Raw genomic sequence first — 22,310 nt, 5'->3', positions numbered from 1 at the left:
TTACAAATCACTTTAATAGTGAATGCAGTGGTAATAAAATGTTGTTCTCCTTTTTGTATGAGTAAAGGGCAAAAGAACTGTGCTTAGCTTGTCCTGATTGAGACTGTCACCCTCAACTAAAATTAATTCACTAAGCGAGATGTGGGGGAGAAGAGGGGCAATACCTTTCTGTCCACCCTAAGGGGTCTAGGAGTGTCTTCTCCTGACTTTTCATTGCCTTTTTTAAGTCTTTCTTCTGATCTGCTTTGGTTCAAGCAGGGGCTTGGGTGGGAGAAGGTCTTTCAAGAGTCAGACAGGCTGAATACTATGCCCTGGTTCCCCAAGAACATAGAGCTGTTAGGTAACAAGTCCCAGGAGTCATGTAAGAATATGAGACAAATTTGTTTACGGGGAATATTAAGTTTTGTCAGTTGATATTAACTTCAGTAGGCTTTGGTCAGGACCTTAAACTTCAAACGAATGAAAATTAGAGAGACAAGGTGGGTGAGAGAATATTGGTCACATAAAATATATCAGCTAACCTACCTTGACTTTCTAATATCCTGGGACAGGCATAACTAGAACCACACAGCATACAACTAATGGGAATAACAGTCACATATGAAATTGTGATGCCATTCCTACCATAGAGAAGTACTTAATTCCAAAGATGGTATGTGCACAAGTATTCTCAGTATTTGGTGCTATCACATGGATGTTGTGCTGTTAATTTTTTATCCTGAGACAGAAACCAGTTGTGAATAATGGTAAGAGATTAACTGAAGGCTTTATGGAACAGTGAGACAATTTCCAGATACTTGTATAGTGTTAGCTCTAGGAATAGCTGCTATGGTAGTGGGCCAGGGCACTGGTTTGCAGGTGTTTTGCAGTTGCGATGTGGAGGCACCGCAACATGTTTTACAGTGGTGCACAGTGCCATGCTGAGGTGCTGTGATATCATAATACTGGGACGTGCTGAAGTGCTGCAATTTGTCATGTTGTGGGACTATAGATTATTATGATGCATGAGGTTTTATTGCTGTGCTGCACCAGGTTGAAGTACAAAGGGGTACTATGTTTGGTGAGACATTATGCTGTGGTGCTTGTGGGGCACTATGGTGAAGCTGCCTACCAGAGCAGTGATCTCAACCCAGTTCCCAGATCGGACTCCCTGCTTTCCAGCTGCTCCCCCCAGCCCCCAAGCCAGGCTTCAGTTGTGCGCGAGCGGCCCTTCCCGAGCCTGGGCGGGGCGGTTCCGAGCCCCGCGCGCCTCCTACCCCGCCCGGGCGCGTTCTGCCAGCTCCGCGAGTCCGACAGGTCTGGCCCGAGGCGGCCTCCGTAGTAGGGGCTGCTCTCGGCGGGGCTTGAGCGTGAGCTGGGGCGGCGCGCGCCTTTCAACCCCGCTCTGCCTGGGCCCCGCAGCCATGAGCCTCTGGGCGGACAAGTACCGGCCCTGCGCCCTCGGCAAGGTGGACTATCACCGCGAGCAGGCGGCCCAGCTCCGCAACCTGGTGAGAGACCGGCCCCGGGTCCTCGTGTCCCCCCCCCCCGCTCCCCTCCCCCTTCTCTCCCCTCCCCCTTTCCCCGGGTCCTTGTGTGTTCGCCCCTCCCCCGAGCCGCGCGGGAACCTCCTCGTGTCCCCCCCCCCCCGTTCCCCAGCCCCTCCCCCGGGCCGCGCGGGAACCTCCTCGTGTCCCCCCCCCCCCCCCCGTTCCCCAGCCCCTCCCCCGGGCCGCGCGGGAAATGTTCAGTGTTCACAGGCCGGTGCAGCGACCGAAACACTAACTTCTCAGGATTTGCTACTTTGGGTGCACTGAGCATGCGCACCCGAACTGAGCAAACTCCGTGTCCCTCGCTGTAGCCGCTGCCCTCTCTCTGCCCTCACTGCCCCCTCAGATTGGCTTCCTCTTCTTTGGAGGTGTTTACAATGATGAAGGGGGGCAAATTGCAGGGGTGTGTGTGTCAGGTTCTGATCATGGGGCAGAAATGTACCGTCTGGAGGCATCCATCTTCTTTTTTTAGCTGCAGAAGAGGGGCGAAATTTGAAAAATCAGGGGGGTGGGGGGTGGTAGCCTTGGTTAAGCCCAGGCTGGGGGACACTGCCAGACCCTGTGCGCCGACAAAACCCCCGTTTAGGGACCCATGGACCAGGAGCAAAAGGCCCCCGCCCAAGGCAAAACACCAGCATCCCCTGAGTCCGTTAGACAGGAGGTAGCAAATTGAGAGATTTTTCTACCAAAAAACACAGTTTCTCTGAATTTGCAACCAGCCAGCAAAGGTAGCAATTCCTGAGCAGTTGTACCAAATGTCATGTATGTATGACAGAAACTGTGACGGTCACAAAAACGGAGAGGTTTCACTTTTTGCCTATACACCGGTGCATGCCAGCTCCCGCGGAGCCGCCTGCTTCCCCCCCCCCCCTGATACAGCCCCTGGCCAGAGGCAGCATGCGGGGGAGGGGGCCGGTGGCAGCCGGCTCCCTTTGAGCACCAGCTCCCACTTGTCCCCCGCCCCACACTGTTGCCTCTGATACAGAGGTAGCAAGGCAGGGGCTGCTTGTAACCATGAATAATGGATGAGGCCAGGCTCATCAGTTAACTGTTTACAGGTCTATACTGTCACATCCCTACTTTCTACACCATCATCTTTAGCTTGAGTTTTAACTGGCTTGTCTGGTGTGGGTGGCATGGAAAGGGAGTGGGTGTTTCATGTTTCTCTAGTAGCGCAGGGGGGATGAGCAGCCAGTTACAACTCATCAGGTGTTTAGCCAATGAAGCTGCACCTCGGGTCACCATTCCGATCAGATTGCTCTGGTAGTCTGAATGTTCTTTCACAGTATGGTCACTCTCAGGCTTGGGCTACACTTAAGTTATGTCAGCATAGCTACATTGGTCAAAGATATGACCATCTCCATCCATCATGCTGTCATTTTAGACCCTTTCCTGAACCTGGGTCAGTATCTGTGGGGAGTGTGGGCACTAAGGTATTTTTTAATGAGCTAGTGGTACCATGTGCTTTCAATTTATAACCAATACCAATTACTGTTCTACACCTGGCCTCTACACTTGGGCCTATCACCAATTAGTGTTTTGCACTTTCAGCCCTGTTTGTACCAAGTTCTACGAGCAGGGGTCTGCCTCTTGCTCACAACTTAGCTTTGCTTTATGTTAGCCATGTTTTGTCCATTGTTTAGCTAGACCTCAGGCCTCACACTAGGCCTGTGCTACATGGGCTTTTGTTTTAGGCCCTCATATTACTACAGTAGCTTTGCCAACAAAACCTCCAGTGTACCTATGTCAATGGAAGAGGGTTCTGTCAACATGCATAACACTGTTCATGGAACTTATGTTCTTACATTGACCTCCTTCTGTTGGTATAGGCTGCGTCTGCATCTGACATGCTAACATAGGCTCTGTAGTAAATACATACCGTCACTTGAGCTAGGCTAACAACTCATGTAGTAATTCAAGCTAATTTGCAGTGAAGACAAGTCAAGGGGAAAACCAAAACTTCTCCCTTCTGTAGAATACACTCCATGCAAAGGTTTGCAAGTATTTGATATACATTGCTGAATTAAGCCTCACACCATCACTATTACCATTAAGCAGACGGTGGGAAAAGAGGAAAGGGTAGATTTATTAGCATGATTTTCAGAAACACAGAGCATCCACCTCATCCACTGATTTTTATGGAAGCTGTTGGTGTTTAGCATTTCTGAAACTATCAGATCATAAATGATTTGGTCCAGGGTTTAAAGTCAAATATGGGAATAAAACCCATGGGCACAAAACTGAATATTCGTTCAAGCCCCCAGTTGTCCTGGGTCTTATCTAGATTGTCTAAGGACTAGAAGATCTTCTCTTTGCATTCTGCAATTCTTGGTATAACTAACTATAAAACTAACTTTGAAGTTAGGTCTTAGTGAAATATGTTTTTAAACCAGCTACTACCCCTTTGAGAAACAAAAATTGGTTTTATTTTAGAGACACTATCTTAAAGTTATGATTTTGTATGACTATAGTGTTACAAGTAATACTGTAGCTGAAAGAGAGCAGAGATATACAGTAATTCCTCATTTAACATTATAGATGCATTTCTGAAAATGTTTGTGCTAAGCGAAAATGTGCTATGTGGGTTCAATTTTCCCATTAAAAATAATGGAAAAGGTGGGGGTTGCGTTTCAAGTGGTAGTGGCAAAGTCAATTTTTTGTTGGTGCTGGGTCATCAACATTAGATATCTAGCAACACAAGATATCTAGCAACACCAAGTCGCCAGTTTGTTAAAACATAAAGATAAACACGTGAGTGAGAGGAGGAGTGCTGTGACCATGTGTATTCATCCGCTCATGTGTATTACCACTGTTTTCACCAACTTATACCGCACACGAAGTACTCCGCCACTTGATTATTTTCATGTTATTTCGGGGATGGTTGTGTTATTTGAAAAACATTCCCTAAGAAAAATCATGCTATTGCGAAAAATGTGTTAAGCGAGCATGTGTTAAACGAGTAATTACTGTAGTTTTCTCTGTTTTTAGTTATTCTGTGGGTAGCTTCATTGTTTCAGTCTCCATTTGTGAGAGCTGTTCACATGGCAACAAGCACGACAGAAACATCTTTTTAAAAAGATGGAAATGATTGTGTAACCACAAAAATTGGCAAGTGTCTCAGGAGCAAATGTAATACCTGAAAGTACTTCAGTTTTTTTCAAAATAAAGATGATGGTTTGTTTTGTTAATTTTCAGAGGCACACAGCATATGTGATGGATGTATATCTGGAAAAAAGACATTCAAGGAGCCACTCATTCTTTGCTGTATTTTAAATTGATGTACTGTAGAATTATGCGAGGAAAAAGTATTTAATAGTAATGTCATAAGGGAAGTTTTCATCTGATACAATGTGTAAATTTCCTAGCATAGGGGAAACATTGCTAAAATTAGTTTTACTGCCCTTGTTTGCAGGTTCAATGTGGTGACTTCCCTCATCTGTTAGTGTATGGACCATCTGGAGCTGGAAAAAAGACGAGGATAATGTGTTTGTTAAGGGAGCTGTATGGTGCAGGAGTGGAAAAACTGAGAATTGAACATCAGAGCATAACAGTAAGAAATATATTATGTGGATTTTTTTAAAGAAAGTAATTATGTATATATACATCTTTTCTTCTATATGATGTTCAGATTTCTTCACCTTAGTAGAAATTTCAAGCTCACATATAAAATTGGTCACTTGAACATTTTTCTCTTACAAAGTAATTTTAGTTTGTTAGTTTCCATCACACTTGCACTTTGTGACTAGGCTGCACTGCAGGATATATCCTTAGCATTAAGTATTGTGGACTAGATTCTGATACTGATTTATTTCATATTGTTTTTATTCGCATTGCTTAGAATTTACTCATATACTTCAGATCATAATTGGGCCCAATATTTGAACTTTTGCTTAATGGTAATTCAAGTTAACTAATTCTCAATTGATGGAATTCACTTTTGTCTATGTTGTGGCCTTTATAAACCTATGTTACCTTTCTCCTATTTATAATATAACAAATTCTGACAAACATAATTGCCATAGTGACAGTTTCAACAGGAAGAAAGAACTGTTTCGGTAGTTAGTGCTCGGGGAACAAGGCAGCCACTGAAAATCTGTTGTTTAAGATGCTGTTATCAATGAAAGTCCTATTGGAAAAGAGGGAGTTTTAAGGGGTAACTGGATCAGTCCAAGTCAGGATGGGCAATAAGCAGTGGTTTGCCAGAATTAGCCGTTGGCAGGTCGTCACCACTGTCTTTACCTACATCTCCGCGGGGACGGGCGCTTTAAGCTCCCATTGGCCGTGGATTGCTATTCCTAGCCAATGGGAGCTGGGAGAAGTGGTACAGCCTGACACACCTCTTCCCAAAGCTCTCATTGGCTGTGAATGATGATCTGTAGCCAATGGGAGCTTCAGGCGCTCGTACCTGCAGAGGTGCAGGTAAAGACAGTGGCGGAAATTCCCAGCCATTTGGAAACAGACAAGATCTTTATTATTAATGTAGCAAATAAAGATATAACAAGGTCCGGTAGCAGGAAATTGAGGCTAGAAAGGTTCAGGCTAAAAATAAGGCACAACTGTTTAACAATAAGGGTAATTAACCATGAGAACAACTTAATAAGGGTCAGTGTGGATTCTTCACCATTGGCAGTCTTTAAATCAAGAGTAAACCCCAGAGCATGTCTTCTAGAAAAACATTCCAACAGGCATTAATTCAGAGATCTTTGTTACACAGGAGGTCAGACTAGAAAATCACAATAGTCCTTCTGGCTGCATAATTATGAATCTTTGAATCAGCAAAATCGACAGAAGAACACTAAAATTTCATATTATGGTATATAGAATTCTATTATTACTTTATAATTCCTTCAGTGGTCTAAATATCATATGAAGGTACAGCATTACTGCTGAATCTGACTCATCTTATTAAAAATTATTGTTTTTATTCCTTGCTGTTACTTAACAGAAATAATTTAGTAACTATTGCATCTATAGCAAGTGTTCTTAAACTGAGGGTTGTGACCCCTCACGGGCAACAAGATTATTACATGAGGTGTCATCCTCCACCCAAAGCCCCTCTTCATCTTAAGCATGTATAATAATATTAAATATAAAAACGTGTTTTTTAATGTATAACTGGAGCTGCACTCGGAGGCTTGCTGTTTGATAGGGTCACCAATATAAAATATTGAGAACCACTGATTTTGGTATACTACTCATTTCCTTCTTTGTTAGTATGGGGAACAGGCAAATGATAGTGGAAACAAAATAGTAGACTGTTCTGGATATTGGTGTCAGGATAGGCATGCCAACTGTACTATTTTTCTTGTAATTTTTAGTTAGAATAAAGAAACAGAGTGTGATGTTTATAGGGGAAATGCCCATCTAATTGGTCCTAGAAAAAATGTTCTAATAAAGTCACTTGAATTGGAGGTGATTCATAGTCATGATAACTGGAAGAAATACATTTAAAGACTGTTCTCTACATAGTGAGAATGTATCCTGTTAGTGGTAAAAATACATCAGTTTGGATCCAAATTCAGAGGCAAAATAAATGTTCATGTTAATTATACCAGTCACAGATTTGTAGTTACATACTGAGAGAAAGGAATTCGCTTCCATGTCTTCCCACTTCCCTCCAAAAATTCATGGAGAAGAAACCTTCGTGAGTTCTGTAAACTATTTTAATATGACTGTTTGAAAGATGACACACATCTATTAAATAATGTCCATAATGTATTCATTCTGATAGTAGAATCAACTCTCATAGTAAACAACCATCATTAATGTTTTAGAGCAGAGGTAAGGAATCTCAGGCCTGGGGCTGGATGTGGCACCTGGCTTGCCTGGAACTGTCCCTTGAGGCTCAGCACCCCACTCCCACTAGCATTGGGGAGCTCACACAGGCACTCCAGCCCTCTGCTCTCTCATGTGGGGCTGGAACACACAAAATCTATTAGGCTGCCCCCCGCAGGCTCTGGTGTGCATGGGGTATGTGGGGAGTATCTTTCTCCTTCTCAGTTGGGGGCCACATCAATGAGGGTGGCGTTTTTTTCTTTTGCTTCTCACTTGTGTTTGGCCCCTGGCTGATTTTTTTCTGTGGGTCAGCAGCCCCTGACCCAAAAAAGGTTCCGCATCCTCATTTTAGGGGTTTAATCACATCCCAATACTCTTGACTAGGGATGTTAAATTGTGGTTAATTGACTAGTCAAGTAGTCGATGGAATTTCCATCGACTACTCGATTAGTTGATAGGCACTTCCGCATTCCTCCTTTGAAATGCGGAAGAGCCCCTGCTGGAAGTCCCACTGACTCCAGGCTGCATGCGGGTGCCTGCTTTCAAATCTACAAGAGTCTCCAGAAGGGGTTCTTGTGCATTTCAAAGCCATGGAGCCCATTGTCAACAGGGGACTCAGAGTCCCCTACTGACTTCAGACTCTGTGCTGCGCTTCATGCTGTGTGGAACCCGGGGTCAGCTGGGGACTCCTCAGCTGACCCCAGGTTCTGGGGAAATGCAGCCTTGGGGTTTCAAAGCGGCAGTGCCACACAGCTAATCCCTGGCTCAGCTGTGTGGTACTGCTGCTTTGAAATACTCTTTTCCCCTCCCCCTTTGATGTCTTTGTCTCATAGAGGCAGCAAGGTGGTGGTGGGGGCGGAGGGGGGGGATGGACTCGATTAGTCAACAGACTATCCGATAAGCAAATGCTTATCGGATAGTCGACTAGTCCTTAACATCCCTACTCCTGACCTCCAGTCACATGGAGAGAAAGAGGCATGAGCCTTATCCTAAATTCAGGTTTTCTGTCATAATGCTGCTGCCAAGCTACCAGACCTGCCAATGATACTTCAAATCTAAAAGCTGACTTTTTTTTTTTTTAAGAGTAAGATGCTTTGAAATCTAACTCCTTTTTGTTTTTTACACAGACACCCTCTAAAAAGAAAATTGAAATGAGCACCATTGCAAGCAATTATCATCTTGAAGTTAACCCAAGGTAAATTCATAATAAAAAGGAATATTAAGATATATACTTGAATCATCAGATTTTTCTAAAAGTCTTGACTTCTCAGGATGCAACTTTTTCTCAAGCAAGTACCGTAGTTCCTTTGAAGAAATTATTTTTTTTGCAAGTTTAGGCCCTAAGTGTACAGACCAGGTTTTTTAAATACAGGATTTTGGGTTAGGGATGTAAGCGACTAGTCGACTACTTGATAAACCTGGGTTTATCGGGTAGTCAAGTCACTACTTGGCTAGTCGTCCCCCCTCTCTCCCCAAACTTGCTGCTTCTGTATCAGAGGCAGCAAAAGGGGGAATAGGAGCCAGTGCTGGGGAGAGCTGGCTTAAAAGCCAGTTCCCCCCCAAACCATCTCTGTGGAGGGGCATGGGAGGCAGAAGTGCAGCGGGGGAAACGGTGCAAGCGGGGACTCAGGCAGTCCCCTGTCGTACTGGGTCTTGACTGCTGCGCTTCTGTCTTTGAAACATGGGGCTCTTGCTACATTTCAAAGGCAGAGGCACATCCAGGTTAGTGAGCACTCTTCCTCTCCATCAGCTAATTGAGTAGTTGATGGACATTCCATCGACCACTCAATTAGTTGATTAATCGAAATTTAATATCCCTATTCTGGAGGATGGAAAAACTAATGGCTCTTAATACATTTAAAAGTTCCATTGACTACTCAAACTGTGTTTAATCAGCTAATTAACATCCCTAATTGAAATGTTTGAAACAGAAAAATAACATCAAGCTTAACTTACCTCTTCAGCCATGAATATTTAACCAGACTTTTATAGCAGAGAGGTGCCTATATAAAAATAATTCTGTAATTTTTATATGTAAGTATCTTAGAAAACTGAATCATGAATTATATTTTATATTCCTGCACTAAACTTTCTGAGAGAGATATTGATTAATCCTTCTGGGAAGACACATTAGAACATAAGATTCTTTCCATTGAAAGTGCTTTTTGTCCCAAATACACTCAGGCTTTGATTTACACTTTTAGGGGGGCCCTGGTTTTAGCTATGCACAGTCAATAAATTATTGCCTTTTACTTTTATATATGGCATGAATTCACTTATAATGTGCATTGCTGTCACCACAATGTGCAGATCAGTGGCACAGTTATGACTGGACACTTGCTTGGGTCCTTACTTCAGGTAGGGGAGCAATGGCAGGGGGAGGGATAGGGCAGAAGGAATTGGAACCACCTCCCTGACGTCCTTGCATAGGACAATGGACATGGACCAGGGTCCCCTCTGATTCCAGGTACACGTTCAGTGAATGGTGTTGGGACGTGGGGGCTTTCCCCACTCGGCCTGCCTGGTCCTCCAGCCACAGAGCAGGGTCAGAAGCTTGCTACACTCCAGCCGGGGAGCAGGGTCAGAAGTTTATCCCATTCCACCGACCTGGCACTCCAGCCAGGGAACAGGCAAGCCCCGAATCCTACTCCCTGGCTGAAGCGCCAGGTTAGCAGAGCGAGGTCCTGCACCCTGACCCCACTCCCTGGGTGCTCCTTGTGCCAACTGATCATTCTGTCATAGGTCAAACCACCAATATATGTGTGATGATGCACAACATATAGCATTTCAAGGAGTGACAACACTATTATCTCAATTTGCATGTTTTGTCATTTAAGTGTGATTTTGAGATTCTGCATGGAGTCTTATTTGGTTCCTAACTTGCATATTAAGTGATGAAAAGCTTCCCATGTCCCAGCTCCATGGCAAAAGCTCATTTTAAAACGAAAATCATTTTTGTACTGATTATAGTCACAGATGTAGGCTTCATAATATAATGCATTTGTCAGTCATTGAAAATGTACGACACAGGGAAGCCTCTCTACTCCATCTTGCTGCTTCTTGGTATCAGTTCTGTTACTTCTTGTTTGGTATTCAAGCTGAGAATCTGTACCGCCTTTGAACTAAACACTAAATGTTGCATGGCATTTGGATCAGCTTCTTAGTTATGGAGTCAGAAGCATCCAAAACAACATTGCAGAAAATGCATGGTATTGTTTTGTGAGCATATTGTTTTTTGTGTGGGAGGAGAGTTGGCTTCAGTCCTATACCTGAAGTAGCCATCCTTGACAGTGCTGACTGCTGAATTCCCCACTGGTGGAGGATCCATTTATTACTTATACCCTAAGGCTGTGATCACCAACCAGTCAGCTGCGATCGATTGGTCGATCGTGGGAGCATTGCCAGTCCCCCCACTCCCCAGTTCCCCTCCACCACAACGAGATTCCCAGCCCCTCCTTGCTCCCCCCACCCCTAATGAGGAGCAGTTCTGGCAATACAGCCTCCTGCAAAAATAGAGCTAGCTCTGGTTTCCTGCGGTGTGGGGGGAGCTTCGGAACTCCCCCCCCCCCCCAACGCCACAGGAAGGAAGGTAGGAAGGCAGTACTGGGGAAGGAAGGAGAGACAAGAAAGCACGTGCTCCTCCCCTGCCCACAACAGTGCACGTGCTTTCTTGTTTTCCCTTCCATCCCTGTGCTCCGGGAAGGTGGTGGAGGCGAGGTAGTTAAGATGGTGGCATAGGATCTGGAGCAGCTGGATTTCTTAAAGGAGCCACACTGCACTTCTTCCAGCACTGCCTGCAGATCTTGCCCCAGAGATCCTTGTCCCTGGAGACCCCCAGGTACTGGCCGAGCTGCTCCTCTCCCACGGCCAGACCCCCATCAGCACCCTGGTTCCTGGCCAGACCCCCACCAGGAACCTGCTGCTGCACCCTGTCCAGACCCCCAACTGCACCCTGCCCCTCCCCTTGGCCAGACCCCCATCAGGACCCTGCTGCTCCTTCCTGGCCAGACCCCCACCAGCATCCTGCTCCTGCTTCCTGGCCAGACACCCACCCCCACCCTGCTCCTCCTGACCAGACACCTCCTGGCTTGGTCCCCTCCCTCTTGGCAAGACTACCCCCAGCTTGCTCCTGTACCCTACTTTCCACCCAGATTGTGCACCCCCATCCCTATCCCACTCACTGGCAGCCCTGTCCCACACACCGGATCCCTCATTCTTGGCCCCACCTCAGAGCGTAGAGGGGCCCACAAAATCCACTAACCCTGGAACCCCAGAAGAGTTAATATGGCCTTAAACTTCAGTCCTGTCTACCGTTCTCCCCCATGGAGCTGGAGTGCTAGAGGAGTGAGGTATCTCAGTTGGGGCCTCATCATTGAGGCTTGGGAGTTTTTGGAAGGTTTGTTTTTTTGCACCTCACTTGTGTGGTCCCCGACTGATTTTTCTGTGGGTCAGTGGCCCGAAGTACATATAAAATGCAAATTCATGTAGGGTATGAGTTTTTAAAATGTTAGGACAATAGCTTGCCAGTAGTCATTTTTTGTACAATTTTTAAAGATTAAATGAATTCTAAATTGAGTCCATCTTGTTTCCTTTATTTTAAAAGCTATATTTTGTGCTTTTAAAAAATACTGGAGTTAGAAGAATGTACTATATGGGCACTTTCAAAATAAAGAAGTGTTATAACAATATCAATTGTTATCTGAATTCTTTGTATAGTGATGCAGGAAACAGTGACCGTGTAGTAATTCAGGAGTTATTGAAGACAGTAGCACAATCCCAACAGCTTGAGACAAGTACTCAAAGAGATTTTAAAGGTTAGTAAGAGCCTCTGTGAATGTTTTGCCTAGGTCAGAAGATGTATGTGAGATGTAAACACGTCTTTTTTCCAACTTGTATCTCGACCAGTTGCCTTAGATGTTTATCTTTTTATGGCATTGGTTTCTCTCTGTGATTGTCCCAAAAGATGTTGAAGTTGTATAGATGCAGATCTTGATTTGTTTATTGTTACTGTGAGCTATATATCGGCTTTCCCAAAACTTGGTCACCTTTCATTCTTCTTTGTCAGAGACAGGTATCCATTATGGATGGATGTATTATAGGTGATAGCCCATCAGTATCAGTCTGCCTCATGTAGCATTGGTAGCTGAAGGAAACAAAGGAGGACTAAGTATAGTTGAATGGATTAAACTGAGGCTATGAAGATATTACTTACTTCACATATATTTGTAATTTTCAATTTCTTTAAGCAGTCCCACTATGTATGAAGTGTTCAGTGCAGAAGTATTTCATACCTGGAACAACTACAGACAGAGAAAGGGGCTGCTAATCTAGAACCAGTTATTCTCTTCACTGTTTCCATATAGAAATTGCTACAACTGTTTTCCTTGCAGAAACCAAGAAACCTCCAAACCAGAGAGAGATACAAAATGAAAAATGAGACAACCCCAAGAAAAATGAGGGACTAGAGTAGAAATATTGTTGTAGTAGTCCTAGCTTTGATATACCATACCATTTTCTTCACAGTTCTCAGGGCAACATTAAATTTGAGCTATTACCAAATTTTAGCAATCTGCTACAATCCAATAAAATATGCCATGCTCACTAACTGCTTTGAAACTATATAACCTTGGAGAGCAATGTGCATGGAAGGGCCTCCAGTCATCAGCCCAATGGGTTTTCTTCTGTCTTCATCTATCAAAATTAAAGATGAGTTTGTCATCAGAGGAGTGTCCTGATAAATTCTTTGCTTTGAAACTTCCTTACACCAGAGGTTCTCAGGAAATTCAGATGCAATCCTTTCTTATAATTCTTGAGAAAACATTGATAGCTATTGTATTAGCCATAGTACAAGCAGTGACTGTCTTGGCCTTAAACATCCAATTTGATTATTTACATCACAGTAACACCTATAGTCCATGCCTTGAAGAGAGTACATTTTAAATAGGTAAGACTGAAGAACTGTGAGAGAGAAACAGATGTAGAAGGTGAAATGGCTTGATCAGAATGTCTCATCTCTGTGACAATTGAAAATAGAACCCGGGGTCTTCTGGGTCCCAGCACAGTGGTCCATAGGACCATGTTGCACCTTGCTTGCTGTGCGCCTTGCTTCGTTATCTTTCTAAACTGACTTAAAGTTCATTTTTGTAAATAATTTTAAGTTTACATCAAAACTCTTCTAATCAAAATAATTTAAGCTTCTCTTTTCTTCTTTTTTTGTATTCCCCCTGGCAGTGGTGCTGCTGACAGAAGTTGATAAACTTACTAAAGATGCTCAGCATGCATTGCGAAGGACCATGGAGAAATATATGGCCACCTGCAGATTGATCCTATGTTGCAATTCCATTTCAAAAATCATTGCACCTATTCAAAGCAGATGTCTGGCAGTGCGAGTGCCTGCTCCCAGTATTGAAGATGTAGGTTTGGAAGCAAAATGAGCCTCCAGTATAAATGTTCTCAACCAAGTTTTTACTCTGTGTTTATAAAGTATGTTACAGAAAATGCCCTGTCTCTGCCTGTCATCCATGACTTTCCTTTGATCAGTATGCACAGTATCCATTCACTGAGCAGACTGGAGCTGCTTCTTTATACCTGGCTGATCATTGCAAAAAAGAGGTGGCTGTTCTAGAGATGCTTAAGTTTGAAAACTGTCATTGGGCTATGAATGTTTCATTAAAAGAGAAGTCTGTCATATATTCACTATTAATGAGACAAGATGATGAAGTAATATTCTTAGACTCTCATCCACCTTGTCTCTCTAATATCCATAGCCACAGCTACAATGCGTATATTAACTATATTGACATATTACCTTTTTCCTATTTAGATCTGTCATGTATTGTCTGGTGTGTGCAAGAAGGAGGGGCTGACTCTTCCTCAGGATCTGGCTCGTAGACTAGCAGAAAAGTCTGGCAGAAATCTTCGGAAGGCGTTGCTCATGTGTGAGGCTTGTAGAGTCCAGCAGTAAGTCATTAGAGAAACTAATGTAGGTTACTTTTTGTATCCACTCTAAGTTTGTTGCTAAAATATGAGGGATTGCTTGTTGTGCAGGTATCCTTTCACTTCTGATCAGGACATCCCTGAGACGGACTGGGAGGTATATCTGAGAGAGACTGCAAATGCCATTGTCAGTCAGCAGACTCCCCAGAGGTAAGTGGAGCTATTTGGTTATGATCTTTCATACTTATGAGCTTAAGAAGTGCTTTATATTATGTGTTTTGTGACATTTTAATAGCTTTGTACTAGAATGTCTGTGCTTTGCATCCAAAGGAAATGGGTTTATAATCAACAGGAGATGGCTAGATTGGATTTTAGAAACTAGTGAAAGTTAACCTCTGTCACAAAATTACTAAATAAAGAGGACACGCTGTCAGTATGTGATTGACCTAAATTTATATATCTGTTATAAACACAGACCAGTAGCCTGGAGTTCTGTAGCACTAGTTTGAATTTGAACCCAGATCTGGTCTGTTTTGCTCTAAATGATAAAAGTGGTAAACATGCTAAAAGTTTACCTGATGGTAAGTTAGGGTACGTCTAGAGTACATGCCTCTTGTTGCCAGAGGCATGTAGATTAGGCTACCAGACATAGGAAAATGAAGCGTCGATTTAAATAATCGCCGCTTCATTTAAATTTACATGGCTCAGCACGATAGTCTGGACGTGCGGGTGGCGACATCAAAGGTATTTGTCGACCACCCAGGTATGCCTCCTGGGATGAGGTTTACCTGGGTGGTTGACAAATACCTTTGATGTCGACACCCGCGCGTCCAGACTATCGCGCTGAGCCGACAAACAGGCGATTATTTAAATCGCCGCTTCCTATGTCTGGTAGCCTAATCTACATGCCTCTGGCGACAGAGGCATGTAGTCTAGACGTACCCTTAGACTCAGGACTCTCAATTTTGTTGACCACTCTGTTTCATTCGCAAAGTGCTTCGCTAATACATCCAGAAAAGTGAGACCCCCTCCCAAATCCAAGCCACCTTATTTATACAGATAAAAGGATTGAAAAAGGATGTGAACTGACAAGGTTACCTGGGGTCAGTCAAGTATCTCATTTCCTTATTAACTCTTACCAATCTCCTGTTAATGTCTCACTATCACCCTTAAGTGGAACCATTGTCCTCTGCCTTAACATCCTCCTTCCTGCTTACACACAAACAACTTTACCTTAACATCTCTCTTCCTGCTAAAGAAACAAACATTTCTTTAATTCATTCTACTTTTACAATATAATTCAGTCTACTTTCACAATTTCAAATTGAGTTAAACAATAAAGTCCCAATTTCTGGCTATGGTCTTATTTCTTAAAGTGAAATAAAACATTGTTGCTATTGTGATTGTCTCACATTGTCCTTATTCTGTTTTGGATTATTGTGCCAGTGTTTCATTTTGTTCTGACTCTTGCTTGGTCTTAATGCTCCATTCAGTTTGTTCTCTGCTTAGTATGCATCAAATGTCTCTACCACCACCAGTCTGAAAACATCTAGTGCTGCCTGATATTACATAGTGATAGAAATGTAGCCGTGTTAGTCTGGGGTAGTTGAAGCAAAATGCAGGACAATGTAGCACTTTATGATATTACATACATCTTTTGTTTCAAGTCTCCCTTCAGGTCAATAGATAATATCATAATGGAGCCAGAAAACATCTTCATTTGGGCCATTGACACCTGTATAAAGTTCAGGCTTGTTTTAATTAAGTTTAGGTAAAACCCACGTTCTACCACTGCAGTGTTGTAGGACAACAAAGAAATTTCCATTAACTGCATTGTGAGGCTGGAAGGCCTGGTAGCTAAAAGGTTTGTACGTATCCTATACGTATACAGTACTATTGTGGATTTGATACTGATGTGAAATTTTAGATGTATTCGTTGATACATAGTATGCTCTCTTTCCACTCTGACTGAGTGTTTGTGTAAAGTTATCTAGAAGATTTAAACTTGTATGTTGCTATAATGATCCAGTTCTTTTTCTTTCTTCATGCCATTGTGTTAAGTTAAAGAACTGAAACCATATAAATGGTGGAAACTATGATTTGGGTAATCTGGCACTAATCTGTTACATGACAGCTTCTAGTATACAGATCAGCATGTTCTGGAGTTTTGTATTTTCCATATTCAGCTGAGAATGTCATAGCTACAGCCCAAAACTTTATTAACCCCTGTCCCATCTTTCAGTTTATGTAATGTGTATGTTGAGGCTGACCGTATATATTGGAAATACGGCACATTGCTTAATGTTAGAGGAAGGCTTCAGGCTAAGGGAACTTAATTATGCTTGGCATTCCAAATCTGAGGTTGTTTAAAAATAGAGCAACCCTGGTTCTCTTTCTCATTTCCCCACCCCCCACCACCATCCCCCTACTCAAATCTGCGTTAGCCCTAGCTCTCTCCTCCTCTTCCTTCCCCTCTCCCCACCAAGGACTATCCCTAAGTCCCTGGCTCTGTCCTTGGTGGCTGGGGAAGGCCAAGGCCATGGCATGGCAGCCGCATCTCTGCCCCCAGCGGCTGGGGAAGGCTGGGCTAGTAGTGGGTGGGGCTTGGCTCCAGAAGTGGGGCCTTAAGTGGAAGGGGCAGGGCTGGGCTTTACCCTCCCAGCCTATGGAGGCTGTGACATGATCATGTCACTCTGTCGTCCTGCAGGGGAAAAAAATTATACATAGAGAAAACAGGCTTTGTGGACATGACTGTAGAATCATAGAACATTTCATGATTTCATTCCAACAGGTTACTTGAAGTTCGTGGACGGCTTTATGAACTCTTAACCCACTGTATTCCTCCTGATATAATAATGAAGGTAATCTAACTCGTTAGCACTTACTGTTTTTATATCAACTTAGAGCAAGGAGAATCCAAACTTGAGGAAAAAAAGATTCAGTTTTGTTTTTCCTTTAAAAAAAAAAACAACAAACCAATCCAGCACATGCTTAACATTTAGATTTCAGGATCTTCAAAGGGATTGTTTACATGTTCAAAGATAAGCCTGTGCAGAAGTATTTGCAAGATCAGAGCTGAGAGAAGACAATTTGTTTTCTTCTGTTTTTGGAAAAGCTTTGCATTTGGCAAGGTTCAACTGTTATGTGACATTAACCATAAGGTCCACTTTCTATGCAAGTATCCTTAAACACTCAGGGTATGGCTACACTACCCCCCTAGTTCGAACTAGGGGGGGTAATGTAGTCATACGGAGTTGCAAATGAAGCCCGGGATTTGAATTTCCCGGGCTTCATTTGCATAAAGCCGGCCAGTGCCATTTTTAAATGCTGGCTAGGTCGGACCCCGTGCCGCATGGCTACACGCGGCACGGACTAGCTAGTTCGGATTAGGCTTCCTATCTGAACTAGCTGTATGCCTCGTGGAAGCCTAATCCGAACTAGCTAGTCCGTGCCGCGTGTAGCCGCGCGGCACGGGGTCCGACCTAGCCGGCATTTAAAAATGGCGCCAGCCGGCTTTATGCAAATGAATCCCGGGAAATTCAAATCCCGGGCTTCATTTGCAACTCCGTATGACTACATTACCATCCTAGTTCGAACTAGGGGGGTAGTGTAGACATACCCTTAGCTAACTTGCACTTTTTCTGTGCAGTATAGTTGTGCTGATTTGGTGCTCACTCACTTTGAGTTATTTCTGCAATGGCTTTATTCCCTTTCTTCTCAAATATAAAACATTTAAATATCAATAATTTTGTTGTTTTTTGTGGTAAAATATTGCACTGGTCTCTCTTGTGTGTTTTAAAGTAAGCTCAACAGAATGACTTATTTACATCCATTTCTGATAAATGTTATTGAGATTGCACTCCCCTTGTCAAATGAAGAATCCTCAAGGCTAAGTTCCCAATGACATCAGTAGGGGTTGTGTGCAGTCAATTTTGTGAAGCCTGTACAGGTTGTACCTCCTTTAACCAGGACTCTTTGGTCTGGCAATGTCTGTGGTCCACCAAGACCATGGATGTTTCTGGACCACAGAGTCCAAATATAAGGAGGTAAGGCCACAGAGCAGGAACAGCGGGGAGGGTGCGACTGAGCCAGGGGCCCCATGTCAGGGAAGGGTGGATGGCGCAGCAGGGAGTTCTGGCCCCTGGAGCCGAGCAGTAGCATGGGCCAGTAGTGGCAGCAGAGCCCCAGAAGCCACAGCAACCGCAGAGCCCCAGCTGCCCCAGCAGCTGCAGAGCCCAGCCATCTCTGTAGCCACAGAGCCCCAGCCCCAGCCCCAGCAGCTGCAAAGTCCCGGCAGCCGTGAAGCCCCTGCAGCCCTGATGGCCACAGAGCCCCGGCAGGTGTGGAGCTCCAGTCTGGGGAGCCACTGCCAGGCAGGCAGCAGCGGGGATCGGCTAGAGTCCTAGCCAGGGGCAGCACAGGCCATGTTGGGAAGGACCTCCCCTCATTCGGCAAACCCCCTTGTTTGGGACCAGTAAGGTTCCAAGAGTGCCAGAGGAGGGAGGTCCAACCTGTAGTGAGGCAGAAATTGTTCACTTGCACCATTGTTACCTGATTTAGCAGGATGTGGAATTCATCCCGAGAGAGAAGTTTTTGAAAGACAATATTCCTCAAGTTCCAAGTTAGTTCTATTGGACAGATGATGTGATAGCTCTTGAAAACTTTTGCTGTGCTGGATCATTGAGTGAGTTGATGATGCTCCTTGCTCAGCTATTTCTAGGGAAATGACAGTGTTGATTAATAGTATAGCCAATTGATTTTGGTTACAATTGTGATATTAAAAATATTCAAGGTCAAATAACCAAGTGCGGATACATTTGTCTGTTATCAAAACAATGTGAAACCAAAAAGAAGGAGTTAATACACCGCCAGCCTTTCTGCGAAATAGGTTTTTGAATTGTGTTAGAGAAGCATAGAATCACGTTCTCACAGCATGTTTAGTTAATCTTATAAGGAGGGCATACTTCCAAAATACACCCCATACTACTTTGGTTATAATGAGGCTGTTCTCAAGCTAAAACCCTCTGTGCATCATTTATAGAGTCTTACCAAATTCATGGTCCATTTTTGTCAATTTCAGTCATAGAATTTAAAAAATCATAAATGTCACAATTTTAGGTATTTAAATCTACAGTTCTAAAGGCGGTGGTAGGGATATCCCATGGTTATTGTATAGGGGTTGCAGTATTGACTCCCTTTCTTCTGTACAGCTGCCTTCAGAGCTGGGCTCCCAGCCAGCAGTCCTGGAGCTACTTGCAACTGGGGGAGGTTCTTAGAGATGGTTCTGACCTGACCCTGGGAGCAGCCCTGTAGGGGAAGGGGAAGCCTTGTCTCTCCCCAGACCAGTTAGGACTAACATCTGGGGAGACCAGTGCATAATAAGAGCTCCCAGCTCTGCCCCTGCCCTAAACTAGCTAGATTTCATGGGTGAGACCAGATTTCATGGTCAGTGATACATTTTTCATGACAGCAAATTTGATAAGGCCCTTATCTAAGATTCCATCCATAAATTTCGACTTGTTTTCCAATGCTACAGCTTGCAGCTTATTAGAAATGAAGGCACTTCCTGAACTTGTACCTACAGTAGATCACTAATGTATCTAATCTAGGGTAAGTTTCCTATTTTCTAATGTCACTGCTGACCTCAGTTCTGTAAAGTGTTGTAGGATACTTGACCTCGGTGAACAGAATTGTGGGAAGAGCACAATGCATCCAGTTAACATAACTTTCCAATACCTATATGTACACAGTGTAATGCCAGTGAACGCAGTGTATATTATGCCTAACAACAGTATCTGCCTTGCTACCCTACTTTTGAAATATTTTGTTCTTTTTAAAAACTGCAATATTTTCCTGTTTTTTTAGGGCCTTTTGTTAGAACTTCTAAATAACTGTGATGGGCAGCTGAAAGGCGAGGTTGCACACATGGCAGCTTTCTATGAACACCGACTGCAACTGGGCAACAAAGCCATTTATCATCTGGAAGCATTTGTGGCAAAGTTTATGGCACTTTATAAAAAGTTTATGGAGGATGGACTAGAAGACATGATGTTCTAAGATATCACTGAACTTAATATAAAATATATATGATGCAACATTCACAGTTCTGCTAATAAGTCTACTTTTGTGTGACTTATGTTGTACAAGCCAAAGGTCAAAGTCAAATAAATTCTTCTTTTCTTCATTGCGTTTGGTAAAAGTAGCCAAATAAGAACTTTATTTATTGTTAACGCTAAGTCTTCGAGGCAGTCTAGTCCTCTCTCCAGTATATATAAACTTTCCAGAAAGATACTATTAAATGTTGGATATCTGGCAAGATCGCATTCTAACCTCAACAGTGTTCAGTCTAGCCAGTGCCTGGCTTTCAGAGAGAAAAGAACAGTTATTTACCTTTTAACTGTTGTTCTTTGAGATGTGTTGCTCGTGTCCATTCCATGTAGGTGTGTGCATGCCTCGTCGGAAATTTTTCCCTTAGCAGTACCCGTTAGGCCAGAAGGGGCAAGAACAATATAATTTGTGCTAATTTCACTGTACTGGTTTAAACTGTCATTTTTACTTTTTAAAATTAAGATTACAGTTCCCATAAACTACTCTAAAGTTGACCCTGTGAGGTTGAATTTAGTGTTACTCCTCATGAAAACAAGAGCACAAAAATAAACTTTAGTGGCCCTTTAAAGTCATCAGAACAGGCTTGGTAGTGTGGACTCGTTGTTTAAAAAAATTGACCTAATGAGAGTATGTTCAACCTAAATTTCCAGTGTGGACCAGGCTTTAGAACCCCTTCAGATGGCTATTTTATTTCAGTTACTTTTGCTGTAAATAAATTTTGGAGGTGGAAATATTTTCGCCAGTTTACAGCACAAGCAAATTGTCATAGTGCAAGGTGTTTAATTTCTTGTAGGATGATTGCAGTAGATGCTGAAATGTAATTTTATCACTGTTGTCAATGCTGAATTAAATTAATCCAACAGAGCAGATACTGTGAAAATGAACATTTCAACTGTTTTCTACTCCAGGGACAAATAGAGCATGATGAAAACAGTATGATAATTAATAGTGATGCTAATGCAGGGCTTCTTGAGAAATCAGTTTCACTGTGCATGTTTAGATTTAAAAAAAATCCTTTTAACTTCTGCACAGAATAAAGCAAGTTAAAATTGATGTTATACTACATACACCCTATTCTGTGCTGAAGATAAAGGTTTTATTTTTTTTATTCTAAACATGCACAGTGAAACTGATTTAATCACATATTGGGTCAGTTCAGCATTTTTACCTAGTTCTGTGTCTACTCTAGTCATGGACATTGAAGCTGCTTGAGAGAAAGGTGCAGCAAACAGGCCACAGTTATGAAATAACATGGTCTCAAAGGAAATCTTCAGTATCACAATACAATCCTCCTACCCCAAAATTGCACCACACTAAGCTGAGAAGGGTTTCTTGTCTCTTAGGTCTGGTCTACACTTAAACATCTACACGTTTTGTTAGACTTTAAGGTGCTGCTATACCATTAGTTGTTTTTTAAGTTTTTCCAATTACAGACTACCTCTGCTACCCCTCTGAATCTAAAGGGGAAGATCAACTTAAGATACGCAATTCCAGCTGTGTTAATTATATAGCTGGAGTTGATGTCTCTTAACCTCCTACTGTTTGGAGGTAGCTGTAACAGGAACAAACACTGCTGTTGGCTTCCTTTACTCCCCATGAGAAGCAGAGCTACTAGTGTCAACAGGGCACTTCTCATTTCGAATTAGTGTGTTTTCACTAGACCTGCTAAATCAAACTCCAGAAGATGAACCGCGGCAGCGTTTATATTCAGTGTAGTGTAGACATGGCCATGGTTATTTGCAGCATTTGGTTCTTCATAGACTCTTAACTGCCCCAGCATTTCCCAACAGCTGCCAGAGATAGGATGGTTAAAAAACCAGCAGTTACAGCACTATCTTTCATCCCTCTTTTGCAAGAAAGCTGTACAGTAGTTTACTTTATAAGATGCCAAGTTGGTCACAGCAAGCTATGCATTCCTGGCCTCTGTTCACGACTGGAGCACACCTAAGCCATGGAAAGAGC

At 43.1% G+C, this 22,310-nt stretch overlaps 2 protein-coding genes across 3 annotated transcripts in view; one reads left to right on the top strand and one right to left on the bottom strand.

Moving 5' to 3' along the window:
- The first annotated feature begins 1,218 nt into the window (after nucleotides 1-1,218).
- RFC3 (replication factor C subunit 3) lies at nucleotides 1,219-20,424 on the top strand. The gene is made up of 9 exons (XM_075919187.1): nucleotides 1,219-1,490; nucleotides 4,942-5,079; nucleotides 8,432-8,499; nucleotides 12,021-12,118; nucleotides 13,536-13,717; nucleotides 14,128-14,264; nucleotides 14,352-14,450; nucleotides 17,032-17,101; nucleotides 20,106-20,424. The coding sequence occupies exons 1-9, from the start codon at nucleotides 1,404-1,406 to the stop codon at nucleotides 20,295-20,297; spliced, it is 1,071 nt and encodes a 356-aa protein (XP_075775302.1). The 5' UTR covers nucleotides 1,219-1,403; the 3' UTR covers nucleotides 20,298-20,424.
- LOC102463687 (putative tRNA methyltransferase 9B) overlaps nucleotides 12,112-22,310 on the bottom strand; it is a 108,357-nt gene continuing 98,158 nt past the window's right edge. The window contains exons 4-5 of one of the 2 annotated variants that reach the window (XM_075919189.1): nucleotides 18,792-18,956; nucleotides 12,112-12,447 (exon numbers count right to left, since the gene is read on the bottom strand). In XM_075919189.1, the coding sequence (XP_075775304.1) occupies nucleotides 18,814-18,956 (143 nt within the window). In that variant the 3' untranslated portion in view covers nucleotides 12,112-12,447; nucleotides 18,792-18,813. Of the gene's footprint in view, nucleotides 12,448-18,702; nucleotides 18,957-22,310 lie in introns of those variants that run through there. The other variant, XM_075919188.1, reaches the window with a different exon arrangement.

Source organism: Pelodiscus sinensis, chromosome 1 (assembly GCF_049634645.1).
Source record: "Pelodiscus sinensis isolate JC-2024 chromosome 1, ASM4963464v1, whole genome shotgun sequence".
Taxonomy (NCBI): domain Eukaryota; kingdom Metazoa; phylum Chordata; order Testudines; family Trionychidae; genus Pelodiscus; species Pelodiscus sinensis.
The sequence above is the reverse complement of the archived record's forward strand: the minus strand, read 5'-3'. Positions and strand labels throughout refer to the sequence as shown.

What these genes read in the sequence shown, in the direction of transcription:
- RFC3 (XM_075919187.1), top strand. Translation starts at nt 1,404, where the DNA reads ATGAGCCTCTGGGCGGACAAGTACCGGCCCTGCGCCCTCGGCAAGGTG. An exon ending in TTGAACATCAGAGCATAACA is followed by an intron (nt 5,080 to 8,431) that starts GTAAGAAATATA and finishes TTTTTTACACAG; the next exon opens with ACACCCTCTAAAAAGAAAAT. An exon ending in CATCTTGAAGTTAACCCAAG is followed by an intron (nt 8,500 to 12,020) that starts GTAAATTCATAA and finishes TTCTTTGTATAG; the next exon opens with TGATGCAGGAAACAGTGACC.